The 27921-nt window shown below is 39.4% G+C and overlaps 1 protein-coding gene and 1 pseudogene across 1 annotated transcript in view; both read right to left on the bottom strand.

The window, feature by feature from the left end:
- Nucleotides 1-142: 142 nt before the first annotated feature.
- LOC145342198 (ribose-phosphate pyrophosphokinase 1) overlaps nt 143-27921 on the bottom strand; it is a 48353-nt gene continuing 20574 nt past the window's right edge. Inside the window, exons 2-7 of the mRNA XM_080187550.1 lie at nt 21590-21773; nt 20525-20623; nt 13090-13214; nt 9099-9272; nt 7506-7665; nt 143-3211 (exon numbers count right to left, since the gene is read on the bottom strand). Coding sequence (XP_080043676.1) covers nt 3119-3211; nt 7506-7665; nt 9099-9272; nt 13090-13214; nt 20525-20623; nt 21590-21773 — 835 coding nt within the window. The 3' untranslated portion in view covers nt 143-3118. The remainder of the gene's footprint in view (nt 3212-7505; nt 7666-9098; nt 9273-13089; nt 13215-20524; nt 20624-21589; nt 21774-27921) is intronic.
- Nucleotides 16644-19884, bottom strand: LOC145341724 (tropomodulin-3 pseudogene; annotated as a pseudogene).

Below are 27921 nucleotides of genomic sequence, written 5' to 3' on the forward strand. Positions count from 1 at the left end.
CTGAAAATAGGTCACAATTTCCTTTTGAAGTGGATTATTGACATGATTGACTGTACTGAGCATGGTTCTGACTATTTGGGGCCTTTTAGGCAAAGATGGTGGTTGTCCAAGTGTGTACAAAATGACTTGGACTAATCTCAGCCTTCTGTAATTCAACCATCTTTATTTTTAAGAATGCTGTGAAATAAGACACACCCTTACTTAAGCATTCAATGTATTGGATTATTTTCAAGTACACATTGCATTTTCCTAAGTTTTTAATCTATAAAATGAACACAAAAAAGTAGTAACAAGACAAATAAAAATGACAAGTGGACTGCACACAATTTTATCAAAGATCTTGCAAAAATAATGTATATTTAATTTTCTTGGATCACAGTAAAATATTAGAGTAACTATTTGAATCGTAGGAACTTCTAGACACGAAACACATGTTGACTATTGACTTTTGAAATCCTTTTTGGTTTAAGACATCAAAACACATGCATGTGTCAGAAACAAAAGCTTTAGTCTAACAGTCTGGCGACACTTACTATGAAGGCTCTTATAATTAATGGGAATTTGTGCAAGTTACTGCGATGATATTACGACAACGAATAAACACAATGAAACTGAAAATGGAAATCAGAACACTTGCATGGCAAAAATAACCATTGCATATGTTTATTGTAGCACATGATTGAAACAAACTAAAGCTCATCAGCTTTTCTCCATAATGTAGAAAACAAGCTTAAAAACTGAATACGATTGCAGACTTGCATTTAATATGTAGGAATTGTCCCAACGTAACTGTACAGAGTTCAACACCAACTTCATCAAAATTCTTTAAAAAATTTAATATTTCTATTCACAGATCAGGCCATGTTTGAATTATTGTATATTTGCATGTAATGCAACTCCACTCTAATTTTCAACCAAAGGACCCGAAAGCTATGAATAGCTCACAAGAGCCACTGCAGCTCCATACAGCACTAAATCTGATTTTTCTACACACTACCACTGCTGAATGCAGATAGTGAAGAGATCAGGATAGTATTACAAGTCCAAAAGGACCCAAGTGGTGGGACCCATTTAGGAGCAAGGTCCAAAGTGAGCCAACAGTACCATTCATGTTGAACTGTGCCCAAGACAGCTCTTCCTTCAACAGCCTCAACCCCCACTCCGTGATTCCAATTTTAGTTTAAATAAATGAATATATAAACTCAGAATGTGAACCCTGTACACACCCAAATATAGAAAATATTTTAATGTCTTGCTCATATTCAGAGTCCTTGCGGGAAATGGTGCGCATTTCATCCAAACAGCACATACACGTCTTACTAAGTTTTGGGAATGCCATTTACTTATGGGACTTCATCTAGCAAACCCAACTCAAGTACATCACTTCACCAAATTGCATTATGGATGAAGCTAAAGCTTCCCACACATTCTCCATGACCTGCCACAATGCCAATTGGCTCAAACTGTCCAGTTGTGTCTGTTCTAACCACTGTGAACTGGTTTAAAGTAGTATCATTTCACATTGGGGTCAAAAAGTAGGTAAACCAAACCAAATCCTTGCTGATTGGAAACGAGTCAAGTGTGCAAGCCAGCATTTTAACTTTTAAGAAAGTTTTCAATCATGTGACATCTATCAAACATTTTTAATTCTCAAGTTATTTGATGCTGTAGAACAAACAGCAATATCGTTAGCAAAACCAACATTCCAACAGAAATTGTATCTGTAAATGCTTTTGATAAAGGTTCAATGTACGATCAGAGCTGGCCTTGCTGAACAAAAGCCAGAAAATCCAAGACAAATCCCATTTTATGACTTCAATTCCTATACATTGACATTAAGCAAAAGGTTTTTTAATTTTGGGATTACCAAGCTTCTCAGATTTCTAACTTGCAAGTAAAATACATTGCAAATAATTGCAAACGCTGCTGCTGTCCTCAAAAACTCTGCACATATCCAAAAAAGACTGCTGCCTTCAAAACTCTGCAAATACCCCTCATATGTAGTTTTCCAAAGAACAAAATTCAGAATGCTCAAAACAAGCTTCACTCAAGTCTTCAAAGTTGCATTATTACTTAAAAAAAAACACCAGTATGAAAGCTTACTGTTGAATGAGGGGCAAAATGAATTTGCTACTTATCTGGATTATGTGCAAGCAGCAAGTCAAATTCAGCATCTTTCTAACCATCATAAGAGTGTAAAACAAAACTGCTCAATTGTAAAGCATGAGGTCACAACAGTTATTTTTAAATATATGGCTCATAAATGTGTATACAGAAAAAAAAGTCAAGTAAATCAAATTGCAACACAAACTAAATTTGCAATGCTTTATCCAGGTTATTTAGATTTCACAAAAACAAGGTGGTTTTTCCAGGTATAAAGGCATATATACTGCCTTTGAATGACTTAAAGATTCATAGAAAGTAAGCTGAGCCACCTTCCAACTGACAGAGCCCAAACCAAAACCAATCACAACTTGGAGGGAATGCACTATGTAACAACAGGTTTGTTCATAATCATGAAGTTATTATACATATGAAGCGCAAAGCAGAAATGATCTGTCCGCTTTTCTCCATATCAGACTTTAGTTGTCACCATTTTAGGTGGAAAATATAGAGAACTTGATCAAATACATTGTTGCAATGACGGAAACAAAAAAAAAACAGGGATTAAAGGGATTTAATACATTCATTTTTCCTCAACACACAAGTTCTATTCCAGTTTTGCCATAATATTCGTAGGCACCTAGCAACAAACTTTCTCGAAGTAAAATAAGTGCCGCTTACACTATAGCGGACATGGAGCAATCAATATTGCAACATGGATATGTATGTGGAGAATATACACAGGCGTTTTAATTAAATACCGGATATGTTTTCTTTTCTGATATATAGGGCTATGTAATATTATACATATTAAGCCCAATTGCAGCTACTGTTTTCAATTGGAAACATCCAACGTACCGATGAATGTCTAATTGGATTTTTTGTCCTGACTGCTGAAGCAGAAGCAAAGACTATATTTTACTATTTGGTGTGGCAGGTGCAAGGGAAGGGATAATAGGAAAGAGAAAACAATTTGGTAAAACAGCATGTACTGAAACAGCAAATGCCACAGTCATTACAATGGGACATGGCTAAATAGGTAAGACACAGACTCTCCATTATGAGTTCTTCGAATCGCTTCAGCTAGGATCATGGAGATATCAATAACCTAGTAAGAAAAAAAAACAAAACCGTGATTCAGGGTTGTTTTATGCATTTGAATATAAACAGGTCAGTTTTTATTTTAGTCACATTTCAAATAGAGAGAAACTAGAAACTGGTATTACATTAATTGAAATACAACTCAAATTGAACTGTACTAGTTTGGCAATCATGGAATTAAAATGTGTTTGGGAAATGCAAACACAATACTAAACGTTTACACTGCATTTGCAAATGGCATCCACATCATGAATGTACATTGGTGCTCATTTATAGCTAGTAATGAATCTTCGTGACCATAGAATAAATTCTAGTTTTACAGCACGAGATAGGTCACAAGATCTTTGATGCCTGCTTGCTCTCAAGTGCTATGCACTTAATCCAATTCAACACACTTTCTTTGTCTATGTTTTTTCTAAACATCTATCCACTTTTTTTGAAAGCCATCATGGAACTTGATGTACATGGTAACAGAAGGTGGCAGCAGAGAGGAAATAAAAACAGTGAAAAGCAGGGTGAGGAAACAAACTGAACATCAAGCTGGATTAATGGCTACATCTTCAGTTGCATAGGCCCCAAGATCTGGAATCCTTCCCCAACCTTTTCTCTAGTTTAAGAAACTGCTAAAACCTTCTTTAAAATACTGACTACTTCATAGGATGTTAAAGTAAATATTTACCCTCCCTCTCAATACTGGGAACGAGAGGATTTCTCCTGGGTGGAACAACTGCATGAAACCAGAGGCTGAACATAAAAAGGTTAAATTTTTTGAACATAGTATTTTTATGCAGAGGTCAAAACAGGAATCAAGGTCAACTAATTTTTTGGGTCTTAATATTTTAAGTCAATTACATCCAACAAGAAACAAAGGGAAGGAAAGATCTTATTATCTTCAATAATTACACCGAACCAGATTAGGAAACAGGTATTGCATAGAACATTTTCAATCGTGGAACCCTTTTGAGTTCCCAAGGGTACTGAAGGAACCCCTGAGAAACAGCATTATACTAATGTACAACAAATGTACCTACAACACAATAATAATCAAATATACAAAAAACAAGCTTACAAGATGCCTCTATATTTTATGTATACATTATAATGAAAAAAGTTATGTTATTCAACAAAGTCTTGTGACCTTTTCATTATTTTGGGAGCAGCCATTAGCAGACCCCTCTCAGCTCCCCATTATTGGGCATTCTACAAGGAAAACTATTTTTAAATTTAAAAGAGCTAGATCTACTATGAAACCCCTGGGGGAGTCCTGCAGAACCCAGTATGGGAACCCTGGTGTAGAATATATGACCCAAAGAATATATTCACCCAAAGGAGCGACACTCTGAAAGCTTGTGCTACCAAATAAATCTATTAGACTTTAACCTAGTACTGAGAGACTTCTCACTGTGCTTACCCTGGTCTAACACCAGCATCTCCACATCGTAGAATATATGAACACAAATTGACCATTTGGCCAAACCAGTCCATACTCACTCTCTCTTTTACTCATTTAAATCTATTATAATGGCTAATGTTACTGATTTACTTTTTATTACAGAATCATACAATCCCATAATACAGAAGGTTGCCATTCGGCTCATCGAGGCTGCACTAACCACAATCCCACCATGGCCCTATTACCATAGCCTGCCCCACTGACACTAAGGAGCAATTTAGCATGACCAATCCATCTAACCTGCACATCTTTGGACTATGGGAAGCAACCTATGTAGATAACAAAGAGAATGTACAAATTCCACAGAGATAGTGACCTAAGCTGGGAATTGAACCCTGGTCCCTGGTGCTGAGAGGCAGCAATGCTAACCACTGTGTCACCATGCTGCCCTTAAATTTATTCTTTCACGGGATGTGGGAATCACTGGCTAGGCCAGAATTTATTCCTCATCCCCAATTACCTGACTCACTCCTGGCTTGTGCTTATAGAGAGTCAGGCTTTGGGAAGTTAAGTGGTGAGTTACTCACTGCAAAATTCAAGTCTCTGACTCATTCTTGTGACCACAGTATTCACATGGCTGGTCCAGTTCATTTTCAGGTCAACAGAAGCCGTGGCTGTTAACAGTGAGGCATTCAGCAATGGTAATACTATTGAATGCCAAGGGGAGATGATTGCATTCACTCAAAGATGACCACTGCCTGTCACTTGCATGGTGCAAATATTACTTGACAATTAACAGCCCAAATGGAAATATTGTCCAGGTTTTGCAGCATAAGTGCATGGACTAGTCATGTACTTGAGTTGCAAACAGTATTGAATAATGTTAAATCACCAAACATTTCCATTTTCAACTTTATGATAGACAAAGTTATTGATGAAGTAGCTGATGATGGCTGAGCCTGGGGCACCAAGAAGAATTTTTGTAGTAACGTCCTATGGCTGAAATTATTGTCCTTCAACAGCACAACCATCTTCCTTTATGCTTGATACAACTCTAACCAATGAAAAGCCCCACCCACTGGATTCCAACAAGTTTAGTTTTGCCAGAGGTCCTTGATGCCACACTTGCTCAAATGCTGCCTTGATGTTAAGGCAATCACTCACCTCTTTAATTCAACAAACAATGCTCGTGTTTGGTCCAAGCTACATTGAGGTCAGGAGCCTTGGCAAAGTGGAGTCACCTCTTTTGATTAGTTGAGCTGTGTACCAACATTCACAACTGGATGCAGCAAAACTGCACTAAATTTATTGCACCCATTATTACTTTATTACTTCCTTCAAGTCAATAACAGTTGGTCAACCAAGATTTTCCCTTTTGAAATCCATGCTGACAATTGATTCTTCAATGCTCTCCTACTTGCTACCATTGTGTTAAGATGTTAGTCTACAATTCCCTGGACATGTTCAATCCCTCTTTTGAAATATAGGTTTCCATTACCTGTCTGACATGTCTTTTTCAGGTGAATTATTAAATTAATGTAGTAATGCTTGTGCAATCTCTTCCCTATATTCTTTAAAAATGCATTGATGCAGTTTGATTTATTCAATACATTTAAAACAAAAACAGGGAATGCATATTATATTACTCATCTCATTGCTCAAGGATTAATTTCATAATTCATCTTTGCTATTTTGACTTCTCTCCTAATCTTTATAATCTCTTTTAGAATGCATTCCTCTGCTGTCTATATACTTGATGTACGCTACCCTCAGTTATTCCCTTGTCTTTACTCATCTGTGGAGTGTCTCAGTTTGCACTTTCTTTTTGGAGAAATAATTTCCCCCCATATTTCAGATGTAGTTTTAAATATTTCCCATTGTTGTTTGCCACTAAGTTAACCGTTTTATTATTCTATTCTCAGCCCTTTAAAAGCAGCTTTTCTTCAACTGATTAACCTGGTTTATGTCATATTTCAAATTTTTATCAACTTTAAGTATACTATATTATGGTCAGTTTTGCCTGGCTGTTCCCTGACTTGTACTGTTTGCTCTTGTTCATTCCTCATTACATGATCAAATAGCAAATGTTCCCCAATAGGGCTTTTTACACACTGTGCAAGGAAGGAGTCCAGTACATATCGTAGGAACTCCATTCCTTTATTCTTTTTGTCTACCTATAAATGATACAGTTGATCACGCCGTGTTTTTTAAATTCAGTTCCCTAATTATTCTGCATGTTTCTTCCTTCACGTCCCTTTCATTATTAGACTACCTGCACTACACCCATCAGTGTGACTGCTCTTTTATCTTTCATATGGATTCCAATTGCATCTTGCTGATACTTCACTTTCTTCTATTGTGATCATGTTATCCAAATAAATATAGTTACTCCATCTTCCAGTTTTCTCTCTATTTTTTGAAAATGTGTATACTCTGATGTTTAATTTTTGGCCCTGATTTTCTTCAGCCATCTCTCGATCTCAACTGTGGCTTCTTGAAATGCATTGTAGCCCTCCTTTGTATTAACTCTCTCATCCAAATTTGTGCCATCTGAAAATTTAGAAATTGTTGCAGTTGAAAGTCTAAATTACACTATATCTTTTAAAATGTGATTCCATGCAAATGTTTGCTTATCCATAGCAGTTTTTCTTCATTTCACCGAATGTAATAGTCCTCTCACGGAAGGACTACCCTCCCATGGAAAGGAATTTCTGTGACAAAATAGACCGCAACATTAGCTAGAAAACTTCCACAGACAAGTACCATTAACTGGCCAAAACCAGACAAACATTCTACGCGAAGCAAGTTTTATCTCTATTCTAGGTAGGCTCAAGAACAGGGAAATATTTGTTTCCTTGATAGCACGTCAAGTTGTTCTTTGTGGTAGCAAAATTAATTCTCAACATACCTGTATTTTTGGACAGTGTTTCATTTTATCCTCCTGAGGTATTGTATTGGTGACTACTACTGCTTCAAAACAGGCATTGTTGATGCGGGAGATAGCAGGACCAGAGAAGATTCCATGTGTGAGGATGGCGTAGACTTTTGTGGCTCCAGCAGACAGCAGCCTGTGATGCACAGATAAATCAAATCAAAAACTAAGCTCCTTCCCCTCTCACTTTGCCACTGACTGCAGCATTTCATTTCCAATTTTTGATGGGACAATAACTATTTGGAAAAAACATAGGCATAATTACAAATTTAAAAAACACTGTTCAGAATTAATTAACTGATTATTTGTAAACAATTTAAATTGATAGTCTGCACATCCTGCATACTTCTTATAAACAAAACAGTTCAATTAGTGCTTTTTGCAGTTCAATCCTGTTAATTCATTCAATTTAAGCTATTGGAGGAGAAAAAAATGGACAATTATCAAAAATAAGCTAAGTTTCACTTGCATTCCATGGGACTTTGGAACTGGACTTCAAAAAACCTTGAAATAAAACTGACGCATGAACTGACTAGCAGATGGCAGAGACAGACCAACCACAGAATGGGTATATGTCTATCCAAGATTTAAATGATTTGGCTTGACCATTGCACTGTGGCTAAATTGTAGAACTGGAAATAATACTTACAAGCTAACAAACCACAGGTTCCAGGATGCATGGGTGTGCACACATCTCAAAATCTGCTTCAGAGTGAAACTCATTCACCAATCTGATGCCGGTAAATCAGAATATTACTCACTGAAACATCTTCACATGTTAATGGACAATTCATAACCCCAGGATGTGGGATTGTTACAAGATGTAGGAAAGTACAAGTCAGAAGGGAGATCTTTGCAAAATAAAAGCTTATTTATGAAGGGGCAGTGACTCGCAGGTTAACTGCGGATGGAACTGATCATTCACCCACATGGGAACATACTCCTGAGTGATCAATTCAGAGGATGCAATTGAGAAGTTGAGGAATATTCGCGAAGCACTGATTTAACTTGAAGGGGACAGGGTACTTATGTTTATAAGTTACTGATATGACAATAAACTTTAACAAAATGGATGTGCATTGGTTGTGAGCCTTGACCATTTTCTCCACCTGGGCAGGCTCAGGTCAAGCTTTAGAGTTAATAATGTAGAAGGGGAAATGCTAACCTACCGGCAGTATATTACTTCTGAAACTGCTGTCATGCAAATTAGACAAAACAAAGCACAAAACAATACATAAAGTGCTGTCCCAAGTCTACTTTTTAAAAATCTTATCAGTCTACAAAAATTGCTTACACAATGCACAATTATCTGTTGTCCCCTCCCTACCTCAAAATTTAATTCTGATGGCTATAACAGAGATCATTAGATCAGAATGATTCAGGAGCATCAATTGTAGATGAGAAATGCTGATTGCTTGAATGCCTTTGTGGATATTGCTACAATAAAAGCAAACAGATCTGAGAGATCAGTATCTCTGGAGTAAAATAATCTTGAGTGGAGCCTCTGTTTCCTTTAACATGTTGCTTCTCTACAGTAGTTTTTTTAGCTTCCATAATTCAGCAACTCACTTGTCTGCAGCATGGCAAATTGTACCACAAGTATCCGCCATATCGTCAACGAGAATGGCTACTCGGTCCTTCACATCACCAACTAGAACCATTCGGTCAACTTCGTTGGCTTTCTTACGCTCCTTATGAATCAGTGCAAAATCCACATTCAGTCGATCTGCAATGGACGTAACTCTAAAAAAAAAGCAATGTTCAAAAGAGTAAGTTTGATGTGCGTACCCTCCATTTTAGTTATATGATACTAAAACATGTAAAAGCAATGAACAAGAATTATGATAACCGAATCTTTATGGCTCTCTGCCACCATTCACTTTCCTGGTTGAAATTATAATTTGTGGAAACGAATGCAAAATAATTAGGATTGGCTTGATGGTGTTGGCAAAGGAGTCTATAGAAGTGATGCAGCAAGGCTGCTAGTTTAATATGGAGGTACCTATCAACATGTCAGGCAACTCCATTGTGTTCTGAATCAGCACTCAGGTGTTACACAATTTAAAATGTACTTTAACATAAAGTGCATAGAAGAAGGATGCCAAGTTTAATATTCATTGTTTTATTTTAAATAGTAAGGACTAACGTTAAGATGTGAGAAAACAAATAAATGTTCATAATTAGCAGTTGGAATTAAATCTCAACGCAGGCATACCAAGGCCAAAATGAAAAGGCTATGACTGCAGTGGATTACAAATTACTGCAGGAAAATTACAAATATAAAACCTTTATAAAAAAGGGTGAGACAGAAAACAGGAAACAATTGGCCAGTTAACCTAACACCGGACAGTGGGAAATGTTAGGATCCACTATTGAGGTGGTAGTTGCAGGACCTTTGGAAGGTTGTAATACAATTAGGCATGGTTTTATGAAAGGGAGGTCATATTTGACAAATTTCGTAAGAGTTGATATGTAACAAGTAGGGTAGAGAAATGGGTAAAAATAGATGCAGTCTATTTAGATTCCCAAAAGGGATTCAATAAGGTGCCACTTAAAAGGTTATTATACAAAATAACAGCAGGCTGGTGTTGAAGGTGATATATTAGCATGGACAGAGGGTTAACTGATTAACAGGAATCAGAGTGTGGGGATAAATGGGTCATTTACAGGTTGAGAAACTGTACAAGTGCCACAGGGATTAGTGCTGGGACTGGAATAGTTTTTTTAATTTATCTCAAGGACTTGGATGACTGTATTGCAGCCAAATTTGTTGACCATGGGAAAGCAATTTGTGAGCAGGATAGTCTGCAAAAGGGATATTGGTAGATTAACTGAGTGGGCAAAATATTAGTGGATGGATTATAATGAGGAAAATGGCACTTTGACAGGAAACCAGATAAGTTGAATATTACTTAAATGGACAGCAACCACAAATGCTGTGGTATAGGGGAAGAGAGATGTCCATGTACATGAATCACAAAGTTAGCACACAGGTACAGCAAGTAATTAGAATGTTGGCCTTTAAACAAAGGAGGATGGAGTGTAAGAATAGGAATGCCTCGCTACATCCGTAGAGGATTGAGCAGATCTCAAAACAGTATCCTGGATTGAAGTTATACCACCATTTCTTCAGTTGTTGACTCAGAATTCTGGAATTGCCTGACATCACTGTGAGCATTTTACAACACGTGGACAGCAGCAGTTTAAGAAGATAGTGCTCCATTGCCTTCTCAAGGAAATAAATTTGGCCTACCCAGCAAGGCTCACATCCCATGAAATGAATATATTTTAAAATGCGATGTACAGTTTTGTCTTAGTGAGGAATAAGATACTTGTATTGAAAGCAATTCAGAGAATATTCACTAGCCAAATTCCTGGGATCACAGGGTTGTCTTGTGAGGCAAGACTGAACTATACTCATTTTTAACTCTAAGAGCATTAATTTTACTAAAGCATAGGATTCTAAGGGGCTTGATGATAGATGCTGAGAGGATGTTTCCACTTGTGGGAGAATCTTCAATTGGGGAAAGAGTTTAAAAATAAGTGGCCTCCCTTTAAAGATGGAGAGAAGAAAGCACTTCTTGTCAAGGGGATTGTTTATCTTTTGAATTTTCTTCCACAGAAAGCAGTGTAGACTGGGTTATTGAATATATTCAAGGCTAAGTCAGACATTGATTGATAGGACATTAATGCTTTCATACTATCCCTACAGTACAGAGGCCGCTATGCGGCCCATCAAGTCCCACCCAGGAGCTATCCTTGTAATCCCACATTTTATCCTGCTCTTCCCCCTGACACTAATGGACAATTTAGCATAGCCAATCAATCTAACCCACACTTCCTTGGACTGTGGGATGGAACTGAAGCATTCAGAGGAAACCCACGCAGATGGGGAAAACATGCAAACGCCACATAGACAGAGACCCAAGGCTGGAATTGAACCCGGGTCTCTGGCGCTGTGTGGCAGCAGTGCTAACTACTGTGCTGCCAATGCTGCCATAATTAGATATCGAAAATCTTACTGAATGGTGAAGGAAATCTCCGGTAGTTTGGACATTATTTGCTCAATAAGATAAGTTACGGGATTAAACAGTCCAGTTTGTGTTGTCTTGAAAAATCACAAGTGGACTGCAAAAACATGACTTCAGAATTCTTCTACTTATGTATATCTTACAGCTCAATAAACATTCTAGCCTATTGGCTCTATCCAAAATAAAGATATAATGGCATGCCAAGATATGTCACAAAATACAGTAAAAAAACCTGTCACTAATTACTAGTCCAATTAATCAAATTTTGCATTGTGATTAAGAGCCATTGGGAATTAATCAAAACAAAACTGAAAATTTACTTGTGAATGAAACAAAACAGCACAAGAGGTTACAAGAGTCCAAAATTTGAGGACTTCATGTGGAATTGGCAGATAAAAGAAGAAAAATCTGTTTGTAATGTTATGGTCCAACAGGGGGACTGTAACATTGCTGTTATTTTAAATCAAAATCATTTGATGTATGATGGTTTGGTCATTTATAAATTAGGAATACAAACTTCCTAGCTGAAGAATTCCCAAATGGTTCTTTGTTGGGGAGTTTGGTGAAGGGACTAATTATTCACCCACAATTCTCTGACCTATAGTACCAGTAAGGTTTATTAGGGAACTGGCCTAGCGCTTTTAGAATGGTTCCTCCAACTGTGATGAAATACAAAGAATTTAAAATTTGGATATAGAGAAACCCTGTCCCAGACTGAAGTATAAATTTGATGATTAGTTGGCTGTCTCATTTGGTTTAGGAAGAAAACCACATAGTCAAAACACAAACATATGATGTAATTAGTTGGCAAATTCTTCTGAATTAAGGAGTTATTTCTATAAGCATGAAAATAGCTGTAGCACAATCATCCAACTTTGGTGGAACACTGCCAAGAATTCCAGTTCTATTCCAGACATATTAACTGTTATTTTAATTTAAAATGCACAAAGACTACAATTAATGAAATATTAACAGCATTATTGTAATTGATTAATAGCTTTAAATTATAAAATTAACTGCACCACCTTTAAACAAGTTCAAACCAAAAATTCCTTCATATAGGGAAAAGCTGCAAATAATTAAATTCAATGCAGCATTTTATGAAAAACAGCATTTATTAAAAAAAATCAGACCACTAAATTTTCCAAGTTCAAAAATGACAGTTAACAAAAGGACATTAAAACAGCAAAAGTAATCTTGCAAGCGAGTCATGCATCACAACTGAAGTCTAAGTCACGGGGATTTATATGTGCAGAACTTTTCTTTACTGTCTTCCAATTTATGCTGCCTGATTGTAGTTTGAAAGCTACTGGAACTTCTGCTTAAATAACCAAGCAAATCTCCCATGAAAATTAAAACAAGATCTGTTTTGTGCTGCATTTCTGATTTCAAAGAGGATTATTTCTACAAATGAAAAGTAAAAACCAGGCGAGGTGTATATCTGACCATCAATTGGACAATGCGCACTTACGGTCCCAAAGCTGAAGTATGGTCCCTGGTTTCTATTTTGCATCCCTCTAGCCACTTACCTCTTGGCTCCGCCAGCATCAGGAGACACAATAATGCCATTTTTCCATTCTTGAATATTCTCCCTAATCCACTTGAGCACTGCCGGTTCAGCATACAGGTTATCCACTGGGATATCAAAGAAACCCTATGGGGCAAACAACAAGAGTTTGGCATTATGCAAATAGACAGGGCTTGAAACAGGAAACTTTATGGTATAAGACAGAATATGCAAAATATAAACATTGTGCTGAAATGGTATGACTGTATAAGAAACTGTCAAAAAAATTCACAAATGACAATTATTATTCCACTTTTCAAGCATCTGCCAAAATTTCTCATTAACAAGAATACTGTTCCACCCTGGGGTACAGTTTCAATATGGGATAAAGTCCCACAGGTATGAGTCATCTCACTAGTGCATTCAATGGCTATACACTTGCACGTTTTAAACTTGATCACTGGATGAGGAATAAAGCAGAGTAGAATAGTATATTTAAAAACTCAACGTGAACCAGCAGAGCACATTGACAGGAAAAAACATTTAAAAGCTTTCAAATTCTTCAAGAGTTCTCTGCTCAAAAGAGGTCTGACAAACAGTGGCACAACCTCCACCATGGGTAGGGAAAGATGGCAGATGCCAAATCCTCCCCAACTGGATTGGGGTTTTAAACCCCTGTGCAGTTGACATCAAACTGATCTGCATCAGAGGTTCAGCCAGCTGCAACCCAAAAAGTCTCGAGCTGCTGTAGCTACATACACTTTTACATGTTCCTATTGTCTGCCATTTATACATGTTGGGAGGATTTACATGCTGATACTCAGCCTGTTTGGTTGCACTATGAACGCACCTGCCACAGCCATCAAGTTTTGGTGTGAAATTTCTGGTTCAGAGAAATTGGGCTACAAAACCTCTACTTTCAAATTACTAAAAAAGGAAAAATCTAAAATATGACATCACAGGAGAACAGTTAAGTGATGGGTTGGTGTTAAAAGATAGTTTTACAGGATTTATATTGGTAAACATTAGAAGGAAGATATTGTTTTAGATGGGTTTAACTTTATGCTTCTGTATCTGGAAGGGTAAAACCTGTAGTTAAGGTCATGCTGGACAAAGATGTTTATGCATGTGTGGGGATTGGTTTCAACTGCAACTGTGATTTTATTGTCCTTACAGAAGGCTATGGTGTGAAGAGTAAATAAACCAACAGTGATTGCTTAATAACTGGAGTCTTGTAAGGTAGAGTTCTAGTTTAGCTCAATTTGACTGCAGTTGAAGATTAGTAAAATAGAAGGCAGCTGTCATAGCTCTGTTAGCAGCTGGTTTTGGAAGGCTAAAGAGAGAGCATCTCTCTAAGTCTTGCTGGAAAAAAAAGTCATACCATGGAGTAACAGATAAGAAAACAGATGTCAGAAATCTCAAGTCCAGCTAGTTGAGGAAACTAGAGAAAAGAGAAGTTTCCAAGAAGTCTTAAGTTAAAGAAACAGAGGAAATTGGGAATCAGTGCAGATTACTGTTTAGTAAAGTCACAGAGTTGAAAAATCACTGGATTATGAGACCAGAAAGGTATCTGTAGTAGTGTGAAGGTTTGACAGAATTTACCACAGTTTGGTAGACATTATTTGAAATAAAGTCTGTATAAAAACCTTTAAAACACAGGAAACCTCAAGGCAGAGGTACAAACCTGAAGGCAAAGACTTAATGGAAGCAACAGAGGGAAAGCATAATTTTAAAAGAAGATTTGAAAGTGTTTCATTTCAAAGTGGAAGCTGGGGTTCAATGAGGCAAGGTAGCTCATGGTATAGGAATTATCTGGGGGGATTTTGAGGAGAAATCCACAAACATTCACTTGGGTTCAGGGAGGCGTGTGTCTTACCAGAGTCATCTTGTGTGCTCAGAAGGGGTTGTGTGTGTCAATGGGACCACTGCAACTTAAGTTAAGGGGGGTCAGTTAGCTCAATTGACCGGACAGCTAGTTTGTGACAGGGTGGTGCCAACAGCGCAGGTTCAATTCCTGTACTGACTGAAGTTATTCACGAACTTCTCAACTTTGCTCCTCGTCTGAGGTCTGGTGATCCTCAAGTTAAATCATCGCCAGTCAGCTGGATCTATGGCAACTTTAACTTTATCTGTACTTTGAGATGCACTGTTAATCTTAAATGCGCATAGATTTTTAAGATTAGGGGGTGGTGGGCTGAAGAGTATTTCATGCTTAATAAATGTTTTTTCCTTGTTGGGGTCGTGACACTAATTTGAGGTCTTATGAAACTGTTCCTCCATGTTTTATTAAAAAGGTTACGGTGTTTTCAGACAGGGACCCATTCTGGAATCATCCCATTCAGTTATATCATCTACCAGGATTGTGACATTGGTGTCTTTTTTCCTCTTTAAACCAGGGCATTGGATTACACTGAGAATAGGAAATCAGGTTAAATAAAACATTAAGCAAACTAACGGAGTGTAAGCAAAAGCAGTTTCATCCAAGTGCAGATTCCAGTAGACTAAGAAAATTTGACAAGTATGACGGGACTAAGATGCACTTGAAAAATTAAAAACAAAGCTGAATTAGGACTGTGGTTTCAGCTACAGTAAGGACAAAGGCATACAAGTAAATTTATTAAACAAGGATATTGCCTAAATTAAAAGCTATGATAGACAATTATATGTCTAAACTTGGGAATGTAATTAGTTAAATGAAATAGAGATGACAGGGCGGGAGAGATTGCAGGTGTTGCATGGGGAGGAGTCCATAACAACCACAACTGCAGTCAGTGTTTGCAGCTCGAGGAACTTCAGTTTGGACTTGATAGGCTGGAGTCCACGTTCAAACACTGTTGCATCATAAAAGGAGGAGTTATCTGAACACTTTGTTCCACATGGCAGTCACATACCTTAGGTTAAGCATTTCCTATTTGTTTGTTGTTAGGGACAGGAGAATGTTGGGTGATGCAGGTATGAAGATCCAGAAGGTTCAAAGGAGTATCAGGCCTTGTACTTGTGAAACAGGTACAAGGTTCTTATAACTTACGTAACTGGCCATATTATTGTACAAGGAGCTAGTTAAGTTGGGACAGTGAAAAGGAACATAATAGTCAAAGGGGACACTAATATTTAGATACTTCCTCTGCAGCTGAGGGAATGAGACCTGCCTGTCTGGTGCCTGGGTTAAAAACATTTCTTTGGAACTGGAGAGAACTTGGGAGTGAGGGGAAAAGGATCCAGTTGTTGTGATCCACATGGCTACCAATAATAAAAATAAAGATTAAGGAAGATATATGTGAAGAAAGTATGAGCAGTTTGAGTTTGTTTTATAATTTAGCTTTCAAGGCAATAGCATTTGCACTGCCTGAGCCTTGAGCAGTTTGGCAAAGAGTAAGATTAGAGTTGATGTGCAGCTCAAAAACTTGTGTGAGAGAAGTATGTCTTAATTTCAGAAGATACCCAAGACATCCCAATAACAGTGGAAAATCAATGGGCAAAAGGGAGGAAGGGACTCACTAGAAACAATACAATTGAAACTAACGGGGCAAACAGTTGACAAGTCTCTCGGATCTGATGGTCCGCATTATAGGTACTTCAAAGAAGTGGCTCCAGAGATAATGGTTGCATTCGTTGTAATTTTTCAATACTTCCTAGATTCTGGAAAGTCTAACAAATAAGAAAATCACAAATGTACCATTCTTAATCAAGGAGGAGGAGACACAAAACAGGAAATCAAAGCATTCGTCAGTTCGCTTAACATCTCGTATGAAAAATGCTGGCATTCATTATAAAGCAAATTATTTCATAGCAGAACATTTAGAAAGTCATAATAATCATGTGGATTTTATAAAAGGGAAGTAGTGTTTGAAACTTTGATACTGAGGCCATTATCAGATCAGCTAACAGCGATATAGTCTCAAGGTGGCTAAAGTCTTGTTCCTACTTTTCTTAAAATTCATTCGTGGGACATGGACATTGCTGGCTGTCCGGTCAAGAATTTATTGCCCATTCCTAGTTGCCCTTGAGGTGGTGGTGAGCTGCCTTCTTGAACTGCTGTAATCCATGTGCTGTGAGTTGACCCATTGCAGAATTTTGATCCAGCCACTGTGAAGAAATGATGATTTATTTCCAAGTCAGGATGGGGGACAGCTTGGAGAGGAACTTACAGGTGATGGCGTTCCTATTTGTCTGCTGCCCTTGTACTTCTAGACGCAAGTGATTGTGGGTTTGGAAAATGCTGTCTAAGGATCTTTGGTGAATTGCTGCAGTGCATCTTGTTGATGGTACACACTGCTGCTACTGAGCATCGGTGCTGGAGGGATCGAGTGTTTTTAGATGTGGTGCCAATCAAGTGGGTTGCTTTGTCCTGGATGGTGTCAAGCTTCTTCAGTGTTGTTGAAGCTGCAGTCAACCAGGCAAGTGGGGAGTATTCCATCACACTGCTGACTTGTTCCCTGTAGATGGTAGATAGGCTTCAGAGTCAGAAGATGAATTACTTGCCGCAGTATTCCTCACCTCTGACTTGTTTTTGTTGCCACTGTGTTTATGTTGTGAGTCCAGTTGAGTTTCTGTGGTGGTGTTGGTTCAGTGAACATCAAGGGCAGTGGTTAGTGTCGCTTATTAGTGGTTTTTGCCCGGCATTTGACTGGCATCAATGTTACTTGCCACTTGTCAGCCCAAGCCTGGATAGCGTCCAGATCTTGTTGCATTTGAACATGGACTGCTTCGTTAATGTGAACTTTAAGAACTTCTGCTGTGCTTAAAACATTGATTTTCTACACTTTTTTTTGGGGGGGTGGCGGCAGGAGTCCCAAAACACAAATTCCCATAACATTTGCCCCATAGCCCCCTCATCCCCAAACCAAGTGTGTGTGTGTGTGTGTGTGTGTGTTTGTTCATGCAGGGGCATGATCTGGCACTGGTGATGTTTTCTTTAAAAAGTCACTTTCCATCACAGTATATTTGATTCTGCAAGTTTAGGATGAAGTGCTATAATCAGTCTTTTTAGCTATGTACTTCTTTTTACTTTTATTACTTCGGAATAGCTATTAGTTAAATATGTAATCTTATACCTTTAAGTGACCGTCACTGCCTTAGCTTTGGCACGAGTCACTTTTCAGTACTTAAGTTATATGTATTTTATATAGACTGTGTAATTTTGTACCTTTGTAAAATTCAAAATGCACCATTCTGTATAATTTGACAAAATGACAATGGTTATAAGAGGGACAGACACCTTAAGTGGGCCATTCCAAGGACAAAGGGAAATGACCTTCACCCTTGAGAAACCAATTAGAAGCTAATCATCACATCTTAAACCAATCAAGGCCTGATTGCAAACTGCACAAGACAACTAGGAATCAGTAATCAGTAACAGCACTGATCATGGACATGGGTTGTGGTTTGGAAAGTGTTGAAAAGCAGAAGCTTTGGTCTATGCAGTGCGTTGAACATGAAACTGAAGACTGCTTGTCAGTTGCTTCGAGCCTTAGGCAAAATTGGAAAGCAAGAGCCATGTTGTACCAATAAAGTTGCTGCCTCGCTTTGTTAAATATTGGGGTGGGGAGTTTTCTGCTCCTGCTTTTGCTGACAGAGGTGGGAAGTCCTGAGAGAGTCCCAGAAATCTACAGCAGGGAAAGCTGGTGACTTTGTTGCTGTTTTCTCCATCTGCTGCATCAAAGGATTGCAGACAGACCCAATACAAGAGATGCTTGTTCATTACCCTTTAAATAAGGTTATAATTATGGAATAGTAGCATTTGTTGGCACTTAAGCGATGGTGAGTAGTCTCATAACACCAGATTAAAGTCCAACAGGTTTATCCGGTAGCACGAACTTTTGGAGTGCTGCTCCTTCATCAGGTGAGTGCAGGATTTGTCTCACAAACATGGCATATATAGACACAAATTCAATTACAAGATAATGGTTGGAATGTGAGTCTTAACAGGTAATCAAGTCTTTAAAAGGTGCAGACAAGATCAGGTTCTGCACACAAGGACAGCCTCAACCGGGATCTTGGGTTCATGTCACACTATCTGTAATCCCCACAACTTGTGTGAGCTTGCAAAATTTCACTAACTGTCCTGGCTTGAGACAATTCACACTTCTTGGAGTACTGCTGATTCATTTTTAAATTTTTTTTTAAAGAAAGAATAAAATGTAAACTTTCCTCGACGTTTATTGGGTTGGGAGGTTCATCAAAAACTGGTTTGACCTTATCACCTTTGACAACATTGTTCAAGCCTTTGCTTCCACCAGAATCCAAGTAATGTGTATTGCTCACCAAAGTGTGCATCCCTAGAATGGCTGCAAGGTCACAGAGTTCTGTATCTGTTGCACTGGTCAAGGCTTCTTCCAGTTCTGGACCCAGGGTCACTTTCTCTTCCACACGCTGTTCTGCAGGTTTCTGCTTAGGTATCCATAGCTTTCCTTTTTTTCTCCCTGTGAAAGGCACATAATCCTCCCTGTCCTTGTATTCCAATGCCTCTTTCTCCAAGAATGCTAGAAGCTGATCTCTATCAAAGGGGCCAGATTGGGTTTTGACAGTCTGGTCCTTCTGACAATATCCTGCTGGCAGCAGTGAATGCTCTGTATCCAGTTCGTCAAAGGCAGTTTTCAACTGTTTCAATTCTTCCTCGCTAAGTTTGCCAAGAAGCTCATTCTCATCAATATCCTTGTACTTCTCCAGGTCCTTTTTGAACGGCAGCACCATCTCTTCAGTAACAGAAACTTGCAATCAATTAATCTGCAGGAACCTAACAATCCAATCTGTAACCTGACATGTAGCTTTTGATCAGGGTGACAGCCCTGGTTATGCAGGGGAGACTCACCCTTGGAGCCTGTTAGCGAGAGTGGGGCCTAAAGCGGGAACCGTCTCCCAGATTCCCCCAACTTAGTAACCAACTCCCTCAGTCCCACACACACCGTGCCGAGTGGACATGTAGGCGCTCAGCACAATATCCAGCCCGAGGGGGAAGGGATCCTGCTCAGGCTTCATGCCCTTTAAAGACAGGTTAAAAAGCTCATGCTACCAAATAAACCTGTTGAACTTTAACCTGGTGTTGTGAGTCTACTTACTGTGCTTACCCTAGTCCAACGCCAGCAACGTCACATCATATTTAAAGCCAGTTGGTGAATTAGCTACAGGTTTTACCACCATGCTTCGCATGCATTTAGTATCCCTGTCTGATCACCTTTCCTATGTATGCATGCAAAACTATTTTTACTGCAGTATTTAGGTTTTGCTTCATGTGGTAAATCAGCATTTCAGGCACAATTTTAAATGGATGACTTCAGCTTTCTGCTTAGCTCTTAATGTCATTAGCATACTAATTAATAAGCAGTGATTTTAGTCAAGTTCTTCAATATGAAAACTGCAACAAAAATAGAATGGTTTTAGATAAATGGATACAGCCTCATTCACATTGTGCCAATAAAGAATTTGCTTGTTTATTTTGATAAAGTGGAGTATCTCACCTGTATCTGAGATGCATGCAGATCCATAGTGATGATATGATCTGCCCCAGCCACAGACAGCATGTTAGCAACCAACTTGGCTGAAATTGGAGCTCGACTCTAAAAATAAGATCAATTCAGCATTACAATCAAATCTCAGGAGATGATATACATGTTATGTTTTAAAAAAAAAATCAATTCTTGGAAGTATTCTAAGCATCCACTCTAGAATTGTTTTATAAAAACACTAACACCATAAAGTACATTCCATTACAGTATTTTCGGGAGCATTTTCTTCAAGAAGTTACTATTGTCAATTTTAGTTCTCTAACTCTTCAAATACCATTCGGTGTCATACATTGTATGGGAAATTCAGCAAGTTGCGCCATTAGTGAATCAATGGTGGGGAAAAAAATGTGTACATTACTGAAAAACCCATAGAACTATAGGATCCCTACAGTGCAGAAGGAGGCCAATCGGCCCATTAAGTCTACACCAACTCTGAGCATCTTACCCAGACTCACTCCCCTATCCCCATAACCTCGTGCACTTACATGGGTAATCCATTTAACCAACACCTTTGGACTATGGAAAAAACTGGAGTACCTGGAGGAAATGCGCGCAGACATGGGAAGACTCCACAGGACTATGGGAGCACACAGGAGCACCAGGACAAGGCCCACATAGATGGGAAGAACTTTTAAACCCCACACAGACAGCTACCCAAGGATCCCTGGTGCTGAGGCAGCAATGCAAACCACTGTGCCAACCTTGTTGGTACCACAGATTAGACGCATGAATCTTCCTCATTTATATCCTGCCCATGTCTGATTCCAAATGTATGCTGGTGTACATACCACCCACCCACTGCATATCACATCCTTGTTCCCTCACCACTACCACCCCAGTTTGAATTCTACTGCCTGTTTCCAATTATTGGACATGCTTCATACTTGTCCTTGTTGACCTATGTATCTCCTTTTCCATCAATGGCGCCTTTCAAAATTCTTATCTGTTGATGCAAATATGCTATAATCTTTGTGTACACAGACAGACAGGATATTATTTTAAGAATATCAATCCTACCTTGTCTTTCTTGTCTTGCCTAGCATAAGGGAAGCAGGGTATGACTGCAGTAACACGACAGGCTGAGGCAATCTTGCAGGCATTAATCATGATGAGTAACTCCATCAAATTGTCATTGATTTCTCCACAGCCACTCTGTACAATGTAAACATCTTCACCTCGAACACTTTCACCAATCTCCACACTATGGGGGCAGGGAAAGGAGAGGGAAATGAGAAGGAACACTGTGAATTTTTCTTTGTTAGGCAAAAGCCAGTGCATCACAGACTGCAAGCAACGTATGTGAAATTCAATGCAACATTAATGTTGACATATTGGCAGGAGGACACGGGAATATTTTTTTTTAAAAATCAACCACTCAGTTTGCAGCAACCTAGAGAAACAGGCAAGATGACTCAGGAAAACCAAAAAGCTCTTCAGCAGTATGCAGAAGAGGCCTGAGGCTTAATTTCAAAATGAGTCCTGGACCTCTGGTTTCCAGTTCACTGCAAGCATACTAACATTTTTGGACCTAGAATATTGGCTGACTTGCACATTAGTAATATTTTAAAAACTGTAAACTAAGTATTTATTCACAACCTGACATTGTCCATGAGACCCATCTCTTTCTCCCGCAACTTATGCACTAAATTGCTGACCACCAAAGCTAGTCAAGTTCTCTTCAGGTTGTCTCTCTCTCCTATCACTCATCACCTCCAAAACTAGCAAATGACCCCATGGTTCTTGTATTCTATCTCCAAATCCCTTTTCCTCTTCAAAGTCCTCGACAACGTTGTCACCTCCCAGATCCAAACCCACCTTTCCCCAAGCCTCTCATCTTTAAGAATGACCACAAGCCTCTCAAATTGTTTTCCCAAACTAGAAGCCCCATCTTAACACATAACTTAAATCTACATTTAAAAGTAGAAGTATTTATTAGTCACAGGTAAGGCTTACATTGTACTTTACTGTAGAAAAGTCTGCAAAAGGTGTTATCAAAGAAGAAAAGGAATAAAAAGAGGAAATATTGCAGTGGTGGAGGGGAGAGGGTACATTGATGATAAAAAGATTGGTCACTATAGTAGATTCAAAGTGAATAAGAGCTGCAGACGGCAATGGAGGAAAGGAAAGAAAATGGAAAAGGGAGGTTGCAGGACATGGGTAGGACTTTGTTTGAACTCTTGTTTATAGATGAATTTTGGCCAAGATAGCCTTGGGAAGTTCAAATCTAGGAGGTAATAAAAGTCAGTCTGCAAGGGTTTCAGTAGCAGATGGCCTGAGGCAGAAGGTAGGGGCATATAGTGTTATGGAAGTGGGACCCAGTCTAGAATTTCCTGGAGTGAAACAGGTGTAACAGGTTGTATAGCCCTTAAACTAGTAAATGAGGAATTTGGTACCTAATATGTTTAGTGACTCCTCTCCAAAAATCAGAAACTGGAGTGTTCCTCCACAGCACAGCTGATCTATGTTCTGCTCCCAAAGCTACCCAAAGGCCCCTGTTAGTGTTGCAGCAACCTAGAGAAAAGACAAACTGACTCAGGAAAACCAAAAAGCTCATATGCTGAAGAGGCCTGAGGCCTAATTTCAAATGAGTCCTGGGCCTCTGTTTCCAGTTCACTGCAAGCAGACTGACATTTTTGCACCTAGCATATAGGCCGACTTGCATGTTAGTAATATTTTAAAAACTGTAAACTAAGTATTTATTCGCAAGCTGACATTGTCCATGAGACCCATCTCTTTCTCCTGCAACTTATGTACTAAATTGCTGACCAAAGCTAGTCAAGTTCTCTTCAGGTTGTCTCTCTCTCCTATTACTCACCACCTCCAAAACTAGCAAATGACCCCATGGTTCTTGTATTCTATCTCCAAATCCCTTTTCGTCTCCAAAATTCTCAAGTGTTGTCACACCTTCCAGATCCAAACCCACCTTTCACATCCAAATCCCTCCAAATCAGGATTCCATCACAGTGACATAAATAGCTCTTATAAAGTCACAAATTGCCTACATGACTGTGCCAAAAGATAAAGCTACATCTCTCTGCAGCCTCTGACGCAGCTAACCACACCAATTATCTTGCCATCCAGCTGTGTGGAACTGTTCTGTTTGTGTTCTATATACTTCGTATGAAGTTGATCTTTCTCAACATCCTAGCTAACACTACATTCTATACCCGCTCCTCTTCTGCTTTGTCTGTATAGCACGCAAGAAAACAATACTTTTCACTGTATATGCATGACAATAATAAATCAAAAATGTTGCTAGGTTATCACTTGCAACAATTTTTTTTCTAATTCCGGAATGTTAATTCTGGGGTCCACTAAGGATCCATCTTTACAACCAGTACCACCCACTCCTTATATTTTACTAATGTTCTGCCCCTCAATGACATCTAAAGGCACAGTGTTCATTTTTACAAATGCTGATAATACCCACTTTTACCTTAGCAGCACCAACACATTGATAAATTAACAGTGGAGAAGGCAAGCAAATTACCCAGGACATTCAGTCCTGTCCAAGCACAAAATTTCCTTCAACAAAATACTAGAAAGACTGAAGTCATGGTTAAGTCTCCACTCCAAACTCCATTCCCTTTCTACCAACTCCAGCCCTCTTCCTGGAAACAATGAGATCAAGCCAAACTGTCAGCAGCTTCAGTGTCATATTTAACCCCCACAGGCTACATATTTGCACCATCAAGGTTACCAATCGCCACCCAAGTAAAATTTCCTGACTTCACAATCTCAGCTCATCGTCTGCTGCAATCATCATTTGTGCCTTTGTTACCTCTACACGGGACCAGTCCAAAACACTCCTAGCTGGTCTCCCACATACTACCCTCCATATACTTGACATCACCCAAAACTCTGCCGTGTCCTAACTTGCAACAAGTCCTGTTCACCTATCACCACTGTATGTGATATCCTACACTTGCTGCCCATCAAGCAACTAAGAACACACAACACAAGAAATAGAAATAGGAATAGGCCACCTTCAACCCTGCTCCACCATTCAACATGATCATGGCTGATCTATGCTGACATTAACTTATTTTTTTGTGCCATTTCCCCATAGTTTTCTATTCTTTGAGCTATCAAATATTTATCCATCTTCACTTTGAATACAGCATGATCCAGCCTCCACTACTCCGAGGCAGAGAATTTCAGAAATTTACCATCCTCAGAAGAAATTTCGACCCATCTCAAACCTTTGTCTTGTAGCTATGTCCCTTTGTTCAAGACTCTCCCACAAGTAAAAACATCTCACCATTCACCCTGTCAAGCCTCCTCAGGATCTGAAGTCACCCCTTGCTCTTCTTAACTACAAGGAATACAGATCCAGGCTACTTAGTCTCTCTTGATAAGACAACCCTCTCATCCCTGGGAAATCTCCCTCTGACTGCCTCCAATGTTACTACATCTCTTAAGGGGACCAAAACTGTACACAACATTCCAGGTCAGGCCTCACCAACACCCTGTACAATTGCAACAAAACTTCCCCATTTTAAAATTCTAACCCTCCGTAAAAAAGACCAAAACGTTGTTTACCTTCTTAACTGCTTGTTGGATCTACGTACTAGCATTTTGTAATTCATAGATACCACCCTGATTCACTCACCTGCAATCTCTCTCCATTTAGATAATAATCTAGCTTTTGTATTCGTCCTCCCCTCAAAATGCACGACCTCACTTCCCCACATGAAGCTCTATTTGTCTGGTTTTCACCCAGTTACCCAACTGACATCCCATTGCAGAATCACAATATGATCTACCTATCTTCATATCATTGTTAAATCTGGAACTCTTACATTCAGTTCCTTCCTCCAGATCATTATGTAAATTGTGAACAACTGCAGACCAAGAACTGATCCCTATGGCACTAATTTCCCAATCTGAAAAGGACCCATTTATTCCAACTGTTTTCCATTGGCCTCACCTCTCCCTATCCAAAATGAATGGTAGAGCAGGTTCAAAGGGCAGAGCGGCCTCCCCCTGCTTCTAGTTTCTAAAAGCGATTAAATTTTTACAAATTTATATGGGGCAAACAAGACTCTCATTTAACCTCTACATAATTACAAACAAATAGATCACCTCTCTTCCCAACACCCCACAAAAGTCCAGAGATTTGTTGGAAATTAGGATGCAAATCATGACAGATTGAACTATGAATTCCACGATTACAATCTAGTAAGAGTAATATAAACCAATTAAAACAAAAGTTGTGGTCAGTACTCCTATGTGAAATTTGCTCATGTGATTTCAAGATCACTTGAGAATGGTATCTGCTATTAGTTTAGGCATTAAAGCCACTGGGAATGGGAATTAGAATCATATGTTGGTTCAATTCTTTCTGCTGAAGAGTAGGTTGTTAGAATGGGCACAAGAGGATTTATTACCCACTGAGCACTACTTCTAATCTAAAATTTCAATTAAGCCACGCTAACTTCTTAGAATAAACTCATTACAGCAATGAGAACAAGTTGTAAAGGAGTTGGTGTTCAATGATTTAATTTGCAGCTATTTAAATAAAAGTCACATGTAAGCCAGTCAGAAAGTTAAAATTCAACATGGGAAGAGGACTTGCTATATAGAATACAGAAAAATCTTCTGCAGGTAGAGGTAAAGGATACTTAATGATTTATCTTTCATATCATTTCAGTTTCATAAGAACATAAGAAATAGGAGCAGGAGTAGGCCATCTAGCCCTTCGAGCCTGCCCCGCCATTCACTAAGATCATGGCTGATCTGTCGTGGCTCAGTTCCACATTCCCGCCCTCTCCCCATAGCCCTTAATACCCTCGCTTATCAAAAACCCATCAACCCGCGTCTTAAAAATATTTAGCGAGGCAGCCTCCACCACTTCAACGGGCAGAGAATTCCAGAGATTCACCACCCTTTGAGTGAAGAAGTTCACCCTCAACTCTGTTCTAAACCCCCCCCCCCCGCTTAATCTTGAGGCTGTGCTCCCTAGTCCTACTGTCCTTTCTGAGCGGGACGAGTCTCTCCACTTCTATCCTATCCATCCCATTCATCATCTTATACGTCTCAATGAGATCTCCCCTCATTCTTCTAAACTTTAACGAGTACAAGCCTAGTTTATTCAGCCTCTCCTCATAGTTCAACCCCCTCAACTCCGGTATCAGCCTAGTAAACCTCCTCTGCACTCCCTCCAAGGCCAAAATATCCTTGCGCAAGTGCGGCACATCATCCGCCAACCAAAGATGCTTGCAGGAGGCACCTCTATTTCCAATCAGTATTCCAGGAGGCTGAGGAACCATCAGCTAAACAAAACATCCCACTACAAGGGTATCCTGTCATCAGAAAATAGTTGGTATCAGAGTGTTGGGCACATTCAAAGGATACAAACTGCTACCTCACAGCACCGAGATCAATTCCCAGCTTGGGTCACTGTCTGTGCGGACTCTACATGTTCTCTGTGTCTGCGTGGGCTTCCTCCAGGTGCTCCAGTTTCCTCCCAGTCCAAAGATGTGTGGGTTAGGCAGATTGGCCATGCTAAATTGTCCCTTAGTGCCAGGGGGATTAGCGGGGTAAATACATGGGGTTACGGGATAGGGCCTGAATGCGATTGTGGTCGGTACAATCTGGACGGGCCGAATGGCCTCCCTTCTGCACTGTACGGATTCTGTGAATCCTCCACCCCCATGGGCATCAGGAAAACCGTCCACATGTTAATGGCCGCCTGCCTGGCCAACGACCTGAGCCTGAGGCCTAGCCGGGGGAGTGAAAAACGCTTCAACCGCCGCCCCCCGCCGTTTCTAACAGTCGGTGCTGACAATGCGGGGGCCCGGTGTGTTGTGCGGCGGGCAGGCTCCGCTATACTCTTTTCCATCCACCACCCCCCCTCCCTCTTCTCCCCCTCACTATTATTTTAACTTCATTTAGTATTCTGATTATTTTTGTACCAGATCTCATTGTATACAAATTAAATCTAATTTTAGGCAAAATCCCCACGTTCATCCATTCCAAGAATTCATGATTTACCTGTAAACACTTTTAATAAGAACATAAGAAATAAATAGGAGCAGGAGTAGGCCATCTAGCCCTTCGAGCCTGCCCCGCCATTCAATAAGATCATGGCTGATCTGTTGTGGCTCAGTTCCACTTTCCCGCCCTCTCCCCATAACCCTTAATCCCCTCTCTTATCAAGAACCCATCAACCCGCTTCTTAAAAATATTTAGCGAGGCAGCCTCCACCACTTCAACGGGCAGAGAATTCCAGAGATTCACCACCCTTTGAGTGAAGAAGTTCCTCCTCAACTCCGTTCTGCAAAGCCCAGCCATAAAATTCTTAATTCCACCTTACTTAATCCAATTTTTGTTCCTTTTACCTCCAA

This window comes from Carcharhinus amblyrhynchos, chromosome 4, assembly GCF_965287045.1.
Source record: "Carcharhinus amblyrhynchos chromosome 4, sCarAmb.v2.hapA, whole genome shotgun sequence".
Classification (NCBI taxonomy): domain Eukaryota; kingdom Metazoa; phylum Chordata; class Chondrichthyes; order Carcharhiniformes; family Carcharhinidae; genus Carcharhinus; species Carcharhinus amblyrhynchos.